At 40.4% G+C, this 12,507-nt stretch overlaps 1 protein-coding gene across 4 annotated transcripts in view; it reads left to right on the plus strand.

Annotated features, from left to right (window-relative positions):
- Window positions 1-3,511: 3,511 nt before the first annotated feature.
- LOC145674334 (uncharacterized) overlaps window positions 3,512-12,507 on the plus strand; it is a 40,191-nt gene continuing 31,195 nt past the window's right edge. Inside the window, exons 1-3 of one of the 4 annotated variants that reach the window (XM_081744261.1) lie at window positions 3,512-3,934; window positions 5,588-5,652; window positions 9,671-10,105. In XM_081744261.1, coding sequence (XP_081600387.1) covers window positions 9,673-10,105 — 433 coding nt within the window. In that variant the 5' untranslated portion in view covers window positions 3,512-3,934; window positions 5,588-5,652; window positions 9,671-9,672. Of the gene's footprint in view, window positions 3,935-4,438; window positions 4,616-5,587; window positions 5,653-9,670; window positions 10,106-12,507 lie in introns of those variants that run through there. The other 3 variants (XM_081744262.1, XM_081744263.1, XR_014128896.1) reach the window with 3 other exon arrangements.

A 12,507-nucleotide genomic window follows, 5' to 3' on the forward strand; every position in this document is an offset into this window, starting at 1 on the left:
TATTAATTATATGTAAACATTGTTATTTTTAAATGACTGAAGCGAAGTAATCTCACGATGATGTTTTAACATCTGGTCATTAGGGGGGACCAGGAAATCATTTGGGGAGCCTTGCCCCGATGGGCCCCCCGTGGCTACACCCCTGCCTAAGACGTACCTGGAAGATCAAAAATAGTACCCATCAGTATCAACGACCTTCTGAAAACGTTCGGGATGGGCATAGATTCCTTCGCGGTAGAACTTGGTTTGCCGTGAAGCAAAGAAGGTATCAAGTGCATTTTGCACCTTTACTACGGAGTTGAACTTTAGTTCTCTAATGTGAGTGTCCAAGAAATGGTTCAGGGATAATCGGACGGTGCATTGTCCAGGGAGTATGGATGGTGTCCCGGGTCACTCTAATCATGTGGGGCTTAGCGTTGTCCCGTAACGGGAGAACCCCTTAGCGATTGAGAAGTGCTGGCTCCAGGGTTTTGAGTTTTTCTTGAACACGGCATAACTGCTGACAGTAGACAGTCACAGTTGCATTAATGTTCTGCTCTGACCAGCCGGTAGCAGTTAACGATGCACGATGTCGCGAGCAGTCCACCAAACACACAGCAGGACTTTCTGCTGCATTACTGGTTTCAGCTGTTTTGGAACAAGTTCATGGGATTTTAACCAATGATGACGACGCCATGGAGCTTCTCATCACATGCCAACATCCTGTCCAGAAATGGCTCCTTCCTCAGACGAGACAGCAAAGAAACACAGGTGTCTGCACGCGTAGTCTTCTGGCCCGGAGTTAATTCATGTGGGACCAATAGACTCAAATTGAAGTGTTTCCCAAGTTGATGGAGGTGCTGCCGGATGGTTTCTCCAGTCACATTGAATGTTAGCCCCAGTTCCTCACAGGTCTCTCCACTGTTCGCCTCAATTGCTACCTAAAGATCTTCATTTTGTACATATATTGGTCTTCCGGCACGTGGTGCGTCTTTCGTGAGTGTTTTGTCACCGTCCTTAAACTTTCTAAACCACCCTTGCACTGTCTGCGTAATCACGACACCCTCACGAAAGGCCTGAGATATCTTCCGCCCCACTGCAGTGGCGTTTGATCCAAGTTTGAACTCGTACAGCATACACGCCCTTATGACGCTCTGTGGAGGTTTCATATTCACTATGTCCTTACACAAGTTCATGTTGTAACTGAACTGCCACAAGCAGGTAGAATGTTGGATATACCCACACCAACATCTGACCTTCGCCTTTTCTCCATTCGCATTCAACTCACGGTGTGAGGATCAATTGAACACAGACCTCCACAAAAAGCGACAGAACTTTCTTGGTTACCTTTATATATCTCACAGGACATAATATGTTCGTATAGAGAATATATCTATATTAAACTTAGTTTTAATATCTCGAGCTCCGGAAGTCGGAATGTCAAAATTCCAGATTCGTGTTCCTCGTGATCTAGTTTACAAAATACGGTATATAAAAATCAGGTGGGGTCCACTTTGCTTCCCTGCAGCCTACTTTTCAAACGAAACTCAGTTTTCCAGAGTGTACATTTTGTTTCAAACTGAGTTCTGCCCTGGCTAACATACATAAATTCGCTTCTATAAGTGTCGTTAAAGTTACACTTGAAATTGTTGTTCGGCATTCTTGTAGCTTATGAAGGCATGAATAATTCAAGTATGTTTGTCACAACATCTACAAAAGAATATTCATTCGTATAGAACCTCCAATACATTACATTAAAAACACATGAGCTATACAAAGAAAACTATTGTGCATTAGAGCAGATCTCTTATTAGCGAATGGCCCTACACCCGCGCACTGCTCAGATAGCTCACAGCCTGAGCCTGAGCGCGACTCCAAATTTAACTCAATCGCGATTAAGATTGTCAAAGGTGTAGCGGTTTACGTTGAATATACCAACACTTTATTCACTAAGTCGTCTTAGATTTTTCTCCAATCCCAAAAAGCGGGTGGTTTTTCGTGATTAAGATAGCGAGGGACGAATATAGAACCTGACAATCGGGTGGTACCCGCAAAAATCGGGTAATATGACAACACTAAGCTAAATAGAAAATAAGGTATATCCCTATTTAAGATCACTACATCTGCAACTCATGAAATCCAATTTGAAATCTCACCCACTTAGACTGAGATCTTTTATATTATCATTACTCTTTCACCTTGTTTCTATATAGTACTGCCACTCTTTCTTTGTTAACAAAAAAACACCACCTCCCTTTCTTAAAAAAAAGAAAAGAAAAAAAAATAGATCGCAATACACAATTTTATTGTTGATTTCTTGCCACTCCGATAAATGTGAATGTTGTGGTTTTGCATGTGTTGACTGGTTTCTTATCGCAAGTCCCAGACACCTGCAAAAGTTCATACGTGAAGGGAACACCGATCATATTTTATTCTATATCTTTTTACTTCGAAATAACGATAGCTGTGCCTCTTTGTGAGAAACTGCAACTTATGTTTTTTTTTTTTTATTCTGCCAATTGTAAAAGAATACTAAACAAGAATTTCCCTACACGTTAAGACATTTTAAGAAAAAATATCTTCTTTCACCTCTGCAAATTTTGAGCATTTTTTCCCTACGCCGGGGGAAATTTCCCTCCATCTGGCAACTGTGAGCCGAAGATGGGAAAGATTCTTTGCTGTTTCCTCGTCGTTACTTGTTAGTGCTGTCGAATTTTTGTGACTTCTGCAGTTTTCGGTTTTTGAAAAAATCGGTTTTCAAAACCGAAACCGCAGATGCGGTTTTCAAAACCGAAACCGCAAAAGCGGTTTTCAAAACCGAAACCGCAAATGCGGTTTTTAAAACCGAAACCGCAAATGCGGTTTTCAAAACCGAAACCGCAAATGCGGTTTTTAAAACCGAAACAGCAAAAGCGGTTTTCAAAACCGAAACCGCAAATGCGGTTTTCAAAACCGACATTTCGGTTTTATGAAATTTCACTTTTTTCAAAAACCGGTTTTCGGTTTTTTCAAAAACCGATTTCGACAGCACTAATCGAAACACCGCCCGAAACAATGAGATCATGTGGTTCTCGAAGCCGTACATGAGAACGAGCTCGCTTCGTATTTTGAAGTGAAATAGAATAAATAAGAATATTGCCTTCTTTCCTGAACGCTAAACCTTTTTTAACTTGATGTAATAAATAACCTATACGATACTGATTGATAAATTGGATTTGAGGGAGTATTCCTTTTCCATCCGTGGGTGTGTGTAAAGAAATTTGGAGCGATGTTAGGGGGGCGTAGATCACTCCCTGGTACGCAGAATGCCCAATAATATTTTAAAATATTTAGATGTATTATAAAACATTTAGGAATGATTAACATTAAGATAATTCTAATATCCCACTGTAGCCAACTTTATATCCAGAATTCATAATGAATAAATAGCTATTAAATATCCTTTATTATTTGATGTATTTCTGTTCGATTTTACATTTCCGAGATAATAATTTACCAGCCGCACAGAGCTCTTCAACTACAATGATAATTGCCCTGCCACCTATTGGTAAATCTAAATAGCGTGCAGCCAGAAAAGGCAGTGCGGGTTGTTTGTAACTCTGTTTTGTGTTGATTCCCTTACTGAAAATTTACTATTAAGATTTGTTATTAATCAGTGGGTAAGAATTTTTGAAGAAAGTGGTGGGTTGTGTAGGCTACTTGTTTCTCCGAAAAACAAAAGCATTTTGCGCTTCACGTAAAGAAGTAGACTGGTATATTACCTGAAAGCAAAATGGAATTGAGTTTCGTTTTTAATGTAATTGACGGTGACTGTTCAGTGTTTTACATCTTAATGAAACATATCAATTATAAGAGGTTGAGAAAGAAAACATGAATATAAGCAAGCAAAACGTGGACTTGAAAGCAAGATCGTTTTTATATCGAGTCCAGAAATTTGTACACTATAAGGACCGAAGTAAGTAGTGTGACATTTCTAATTCTTGTATTTAATGGTGATTTTAAACATAAAATAAATTATCTGTGAATAAAATTTTAAGCATAAGCTAACAAACTGTGAGTAACTGGCCGCACCATCTCTGTTCGCAGTGATGTAATTACTCCCTGCACTATGAGTGCAAATCGTATTCAGTGCAGTGTTGCCGGACATCCGAAGCAACGAATAACATTGTTTCTGTCACATAACAGAATCTTTGTTTTTTCTTACAATTAAATGAGATATTAGTTTCTTTCGTGACTACTTTTAAAAAAAATACAGGGATACTAGTATTTACTTTTATATATATATATATATATATATATATATATATATATATATATATTGAAAGTTTGTGGCTCCATAGCTACGGACAAAATTCATATTTCAACAGAATGGTGCCCAAGCCACCATACTAGTATATTTTTTTGGGGGGAAAGGTGGGGTACCCTGTTTTATTATTATTATTATGTCTTCCAGAATTAGTCCAACCCTCTCATGGAATGAACTGTTCAAGTTAACGTACCACGATATGCCATTTAGGCTAAAGGCAATGGATAATAACATGATAGGCAGTGAGATTGTCAAACAGTTGATAGAATAAGAATGTGGGAAGAGCAGTATCGCCAATTTATGTACTATAAATTTGGGGCGTGTTGTCTGGTACGTATTTTCCATTGGAAGGTGTCTGAGCAAATATATCCATATCCTGGGGGGGAGCAGGCGTTTTGGGGGGTTGGGCTTCTCTTGGACCTCCCAGATCTGCACATAGGTCAGGATGCAGAATAGCTCGAGATAACCACACAGACCCGTGGTAAACCACCTTTAAAATAGGCCTGATGCAAAGAAAAATATTGTTTTGAGAAGGAAATGAAAAAAAAAATAGTAGGAGTCATGATGTGCGGAAGCCATGGATGTCCGCAGCAGGTGCAAGATGGGGCATTTAGCATGTACAGGATTTCTAGGAGAGTTTCGGTGCTTCAAGATACATGTCAAAATATATTAGATTATGCTTATTTACCCACTATATAATATCTGGCTTAAGTTTAGAGTTGCACCTCCAGTCTGAAGGTGCCCTTGGACTTTGCAACATATAAAAAACAATGCTTAAAGTATTAAAAATTGTTACATTTCACGTAACTTCAGTACTCCGTGGGTTTCACAAAAATTTAAAAGGTTTTCTTCATTATTTTTGCGCATCCGTTACACCTGTTCGCCATATTTCACAACTACCATGCTGCTGTAACCTTCCGCGAATACTTCCGCATCCGGCAAATAGTACTAACTTCCACATATCTTTTCTCGCATTAAACATAACTCTCCTGCCGAACTTACATTCCTAAACATCAAATAAACACTTCAAATTATAATTTCTTACCTCATTTCTCCTGTAAATTTTCCTGATTTTTATAAAAAGCGGAGGGGTAACTCTAAACTTAACCCAAATATCTAATATATTGCCTGTAATTAATAAAATTACCTAAGGCGCATAAATAATATTGCTTTGCATGAAGTATTATACACATCAACATTTATTTTTTGCGCCCCCCCCCCCTGAAAAAAAAACTCCTGCAGACGTGTCTACTGAGATTGTAGCTTTTCGAAACTTACATATGATATTTGTTTCCTTTACAGGTGTGGAATAACAACTTTGGGAGTTTAGGATCTCCAAAATGTCCCGCAGCAGTATTTTTGAATCGGTAAGAAGCAATCGCCATGAACTGTGTATTTGGGTTCATTTATCTCATAGGTTATGTTATAAGACAGACATATAATGTAAACAGCCAAACGTCTACGCGACTTAGCAAGGGATCACAGTAATCCAGCACCAGATGGCTCTGGCAGTCTTTTGAAATGATTGATTATTTTTAAAAATTTAGGTTTTGTAGAGCTTAACTTTTGTTTAATTGTTTTCTTTATGAGGAAATAAAGTAGCAAGCTCTGCGATTGAGCGCTGAAATATAAAAGTTCTTGTAATATTTAATCTTGTATATCAGACTGCCAGAGCCATCTGGTGCTTGATTACTGCGATCCTATGCTAAATCACGTAGTCGTTTGACTGTTTACGTTACACCTCTGTCTTGTTATTTTCTGTTATTCTCTATCTGTGATTGTAGTCATTTGTTCATGGTAGAGATCGGATGTCAGTATAGCCAACTGGCTATTTTTTTTAGGTGGATGAGGTTGATCTCTCAGGAGAAGTAAATTACGAGCAGATATGGAATATGCAGTGTTAATTTACAAGAGACGAGTAATATTTATAGAACTTACATTTGTAGGCGACCAGCCACTAACTCAAATATTAAGTTAAAAACAGTGGTGCAACGTTATCTTTATTACCATCATATTGTACAATGTAAACAACACATGCTACATACGTTTTGAAAATTATTAACAGAAGCATGCATTTATACTTGATTCATTTCAGCGAGGATGGATTTAAGAGATATTTAACTTGTTAAAGTAAAGGAAATTCCTAGTACCTGTGGAGTGATTGTGACTTAACATCGCACAATAACGTATCGCCACTTCGGGGCTGCACTGCAGCGAACTGGTGCTTTCAAGTGGTGAATAAATACCTTTCTGTTTCCTTTCCGTGATCTCTTATTTTGGTGGCATATTAGTTTGCCGACATGTTATCAATCTGTGCGTGGCTATTTGCGTATGCATCCAGAAAATCACATTCCAAAACATTGAATCATTATTTAAAGTAAAATAATTAGCGTAATATAATTGTATGAACTGGTTCCCATATTCCCCATCTGAACCTTAAATTGTTATAGAAGGATTCCAGGATATACGATTTTATTATTATTTTCGGGTTAAGTTTAGAGTTACCCCTCAGCTTTTTATAAAAATCAGGAAAATTTACAGGAGAAATGAGGCAAGAAATGATAATTTAAAGTTTTTATTTGATGTTTAGGGATGTAAGTTCGGCAGGAGAGTTATGTTTAATACGAGAAAAGGTATGTGGAAGTTAGTACTATTTGCTGGATGCGGAAGCATTCGCGGAAGGTTTCAGCAGCATGGTAGTTGTAAAATACGGCGAACAGGTGTAACGGATGCGCAAAAATAATGAAGAAAACCTTTTAAATTTTTGTTAAGCCCACGGAATACTGAAGTTACGTGAAATGTAACAATTTTTAATACTTTAATCATTGTTTTTTGTATGTTGCAAAGTACAAGGGCACCTTCAGACTGGAGGGGCAACTCTAAACTTAAGCCTTATTTTCCTATGTTAAATTCGTTTTAGTTTTACAGATTCTTGCAATGGTGCTTTTACATTACGAGGAACCCAGTACTCGCTTTCCATATTGGTCGTTTCCTTAATCGTATCCAGATGCAGTGTATTGTTCTCAAATATGTTACAAATCTCGTTTTTAAAAGAGGATTTGATGCTGTAATACCATTGTAAGTATGGGGGTAGCTTAATGACGTTTAAGGGAATTTTGAGATACGATCCAGTAGAGGCCTTCCTTTCCGAGCTGGTATCATTGTCAATAGCGCGCGTTTCTAGTGCAAGTGCGGCTAAAAGTATATCGTGAATTTTATTACTCATATTTGAAGATTCGCAAGATTTCCAGGTAAAGTTTTAATTCACAAAAGAACAGTAGTGTTTAAGGAGTTTGTTCGTGTAAGCGGTAAGCATGTGTCATTTCTAACATTGAAAACACGGTTGAGAAATGTGGTTCCTTTTTGTGCAATTGCAATAAAAGACTATTTAGTGCTTGCTTTCATGCATGTCGACCGCGACATTTATTGCCGTTACTCTCCGCCAGTTTCACAACATTACAATAATATTTTATGTAGATTAAGTTTGGTTTCGTTCAGTTAGTACATAGGTTTGGCCTGGGAGGACTTACTGGAGCTTAAACCCCACCGCCGTTGACGTGCTTGCTTCTATGTATACATTACTGCGTGTATACTCAATCTTTGCCAGTACCGGACCAGTGTATATGCGAAGCTAGTTTGCAGTAATCCCCTAGTATATGGTTGATGCGTTATTTTGCGTTTGCTGTTTTTACCGTTTAGAAGTTGGCAGCGATGTCATTCTGTCATATAATTCTGTTAGCATATTTATGACATGATAGTCTTGCGGGTATATTGTAAATCTAAGCGTAGTTGGTTGCCAGCCGACAAGTAGAGTCTAGCCGATAAGAGTCTAGAAAGCATTCGAAGATATTTATTGACAATTCTAATTTTAAGCTTGTATTTATGTTGTTCCTCAATTTTACCCATGCCAAGTGAGCTATATGTGCCCGTGCCATAAAAAAAGGACCTATGTTTAGCACAAGGGATCCAGCTCTCTCTTTTTCTGATTTTTTTTTTTTTTTAATTTCTGTTCGTATTAGGTTGGTTTGTTATGTAAGTATAAGGGTCCAACATAATTTTCCAAGAAATGATAGAATGTCACTTTTTTCTACTAATATTTGGTTAGTTCAGATTAGTTTAGGTTAGGTTAGATTTGGTTACGTTATGTTACGTGTAAGTACTTACATCATACATTTCTCCTGTAAATTTTGTTTTTTTTACATGCTTTTGGACCCCTTCTGATAAACATACTCCAAAAGTTCAATTATAGTTGTTGCCAAAACAATTCAGTGCTTCTATTACAAATAATTTAAATACATGAAATTCAGTGGTACGCGGAGTTCAGTTTATTTATTTATTTATTTATTTATTTATTTTTTTATTTAAGGATTCCAAAATTGAATTGCATTCAGTTTCAGACTAAATAATCGTGCGTACAAGTTTAGAATAGGGGTGGCCGGAATCGATTTCTGGTGGAACTGGTTTTGGGATCCAGGTCTCGAACTGTTCTGAAAACCGGATCTCCAAGAATCGGTTTCTCACGGAACCGGAACTTTGTGCCATCCCTAAGTTAAAACCGAGCTGCTGGGAGGCTGTGAACAGTATGTTAGAAGTGGTGGAAGCGACGGGCGTCGGCCGCGTGTCTCATTTCTTTAAACAATAAATTTTTCTGGGGGGGGGGGGGGGAGTGGGTCTGGGCTTGGAAGGCACAAGCACGTGGTCCTCTCTGTAGTGTTTTGAAAGTGAACTTTGCGGGTCTTTGTGGCTTTTGGATCTAGGTCTGAAACCAGTTTTTTCGGATCCAGGTCTGGAACCGGTTCTGAAAACCAGATGTTCAAGAGCCGGAACTGGAACTTTGTTGCCATCCCTAATTTAGGATAATCCATTTTTTGCGTGCAAATTGCTGTCCTGTATAAGATTATTTGTGGGAAAATACGCGCATCAACCGGTGCTTTTCTTGCAAATAATTCCGTAAGACATGCTATGCATTTTTTTTTAAATACAGCATATCCAAATAAATATATACAGATTGATTGTATGGCCGCACGGTGTGCCGTATAAATTAATTTTCATGCACCTAACACATCAGCCTGTGCTAACAAGTAACACTTCACATCGTTGCTGCCGGTCTGACGCTAAACTATACATTTTCGGAAAGCACTAGTCCTAAATAGGATAACTACACAGTGCGACGGTCAGACGTTGCCGCGTTCAGGACTTATGGAGCGTCAAACATTAACATGGGGTTTATGAGAGTAACCATAGCAGTCGTATTATTTCATGCTAATTCGTCTTGCATTTGAACTCTGTGCTAACATTTGTGTTGTAGCAGTCGTATTATTTCATGCTAATTCGTCTTGCATTTGTACTCTGTGCTAACATTTGTGTTGTTTTTGTGTTTTTTAGGTATGCGTTGTAAGATGGATCCGAAAGTGGTCGTTTGGGCTCTGGTGGCCGAGATCGGGACAAATGAGCGCAATCCAAATTTGGAAGAGCAAAGGATGGTGGCACACATCAAGTCTCTTTTGACCAGCGGGATGGAAGTCGTTGAAGAGATTCGTACGCTCGGCTTCGGTGACAGTGATGGTGACCAGGGGGACGGAGACATGGATTTTGGAGACGAGGAAGACCAAGAGCAGGAGGATGCAGAGATGCCTTCGTCATCGCAGCAGTCTCATACGTCTTCCGCATCTGGCTCATCAGCGTCAGAATACCTGCCCTCTCCTGTGAAGAAGCCGAAGTTCCAGGATCAGCCTCCAGAAGACTCCAAAATGACACCAGAGCAGTGGCGCGAGTACAAGGCAAAAGCCTATGCCTACTGGACGGTAAATCCAAAAACAGGTAGGCCTTGGAACACAAAGACCGGTCGTGCTACCCACTCGACTCTGCAGAATCAGTTCAGGTATATTCGGAACATTGGCGTGCTACGTCACTTTGGGGCAACACAAGGCAAAGATGACAAGAAGACGCTGATGGCAGAGATCAATGAGGCAGTTCGGGGCATGTTCGCGGAGAAACAGCACACTGCTATCATTCACGATCGAACGTTGCGAATTTGGGCTAGGCAAACAGCTAATGAACTGGACCCTAACAAGAGTCTCAAGTTCAAGGCATCACCGTCGTGGGTGTACAGATTCAAGAAGCGCAACAACATCGTGGACCGTGCAATCACCCACAGGGTCGGCAGGACCTGGCAACTGAAAGAGTTGGACTTGCAGCAGCAGGCTGATGCTTTCGTATTAGCGACTCGCGAGCTCATTGCAAGCGAAAGCATCCCACCAACGCAGGTTGCCAATGCAGATCAGAGTAGCTTCAAGAAGTTGTTGCAGAGTACTCGCACTCTCCGTACCAAAGGAACAACAGTCGTGCGAGCGGTTGTGGGATCCATGAGCGCAACAACCCACAGCTACATGATCATGCCCGTGATCACCATGGCCGGAGAGATTCTGCGGCCGATGTATGTACTGGTGTCGGAACCAAGTGGAAAGTTTCCGGGAAACAAGCCTGCAGATCCACCGAACATCAAATCATTTGCTGGCAAAACGTCCAACATGAACAGGGACGACCTTAAGGACTTCTACGAGCAAGTGTTCTGGCCAAGCATGCCTGATGATCGGAAGAAGATCGTTTTGCTATTGGACTCGTGGACTCTGAACAAGGACGACAATCTATCGAACGCACTGAAGCCTGCCGACGTTGCGTTGCACAAGAGACTGATTCCTGGTGGTTGCACTGGAAAGATTCAGCCTTTAGATGTGCATTTCTTCCGTCAGTACAAGTCCTTTGTACGCTTTGTGACCGACACACTGGCCATGGACAGTGTCATGGATATCTGGCATCGCGATCGATTCCTGGCACTACAGTCGTTTTCACTCTACCAGTTCAGCGCACCCCGATTCAAGAACCTGATCCGGTACGCTTTCCACAAGGCTGGCTATCTGGACGAGGAGCCGGGAATGTGGATCTCTCCGCACGAGTACTGCTTTGACTCCCTCGACGAAGGTGACGTGTGCTTCACGTGCGGCGAACTACCGTTCGTCAAGTGTGCACACTGTGAGCGCACTCTTTGCATCTCTCATGCTCTGTTCGACGATTTGCACATTGATTGTACCCTTTAACTTACGCAAACAAGTGCTCAATAAGACAACGTCGATTCAAACGTCACAAACCTTGTGTTCTTCTTCGTTTCCTGTAACTCTCATAAACCCCATGTTAATGTTTGACGCTCCATAAGTCCTGAACGCGGCAACGTCTGACCGTCGCACTGTGTAGTTATCCTATTTAGGACTAGTGCTTTCCGAAAATGTATAGTTTAGCGTCAGACCGGCAGCAACGATGTGAAGTGTTACTTGTAAGTGGCTACTACCAACAAAAATTAGGCATTTACTGCTTTAAACCCTGGTAGCTAACAATGAGAAGCAACTAGTCAAAAATTACAAGGCGTGTACCGAAGACATTGCCAGTTTTGGCGAATAGATTAGGTAAGGTTTCGTTCACGGTACTATTTTAGGAAGGGGGTGGGGCACATTTGCGTTTGTGAAATACACACGAAAGCATTCTTACTGCTTTAGAGTATATTTCGTCAGGTTGAGTTGCATTACTCGGTGCAGATAGGCTTTTGGACGGGTGGGTATAAAATACGAACCATCTTTAAAACATCAATTAACTTGTGCAAGATGGCTACTTAGAAGCGGGGATGCTATATAACTGTGTCAGGGAGCAGGGGGGTAGGGCGTTAGGAGGGAGGTGTTTTCGTACGGAGTAGGCGCGCCAGCGACGGTGGGTATTATGTCTTGCGTGTGGCACACCTTTGTGATACTTCGTGCATTCCCTTCACATAACACTTCAGTTCCTTATGCAGTAAATTGCAGGACCTCTTTCGCTGACAGTCGAGCACGCTCAAATGATGTTTTCTTTGTTGCCGCTTTTTCCCAATAGCGTTCCACGATGTCCCTTGAACTACATTTGAAAACGAAACTTCTTTTATTTTTGTTATAGTAACATCTTTCAACATCATGTTCTTGCATCCATCCGTGTCTTTCGCACGATTTCAACATATTTTTTCTCGTTCTTGGCATTCAGCTACGCAAAACTAAACTTTTTTGGTTGAAGACCCCACAGATATTCGCCGTAAAATCCGCCTAGCAAAACATATCGGTCTTGACTAGCAGCATTAGTCGTAAACAAACACTACTTTGTGCTTCTTTCTTATTCTGTTACACATTACAAGAACCATACTAACG

The sequence above is a fragment of the Thermobia domestica genome, chromosome 17 (assembly GCF_964235325.1).
Source record: "Thermobia domestica chromosome 17, izTheDome1.hap1.1, whole genome shotgun sequence".
Classification (NCBI taxonomy): Eukaryota; Metazoa; Arthropoda; class Insecta; order Zygentoma; family Lepismatidae; genus Thermobia; species Thermobia domestica.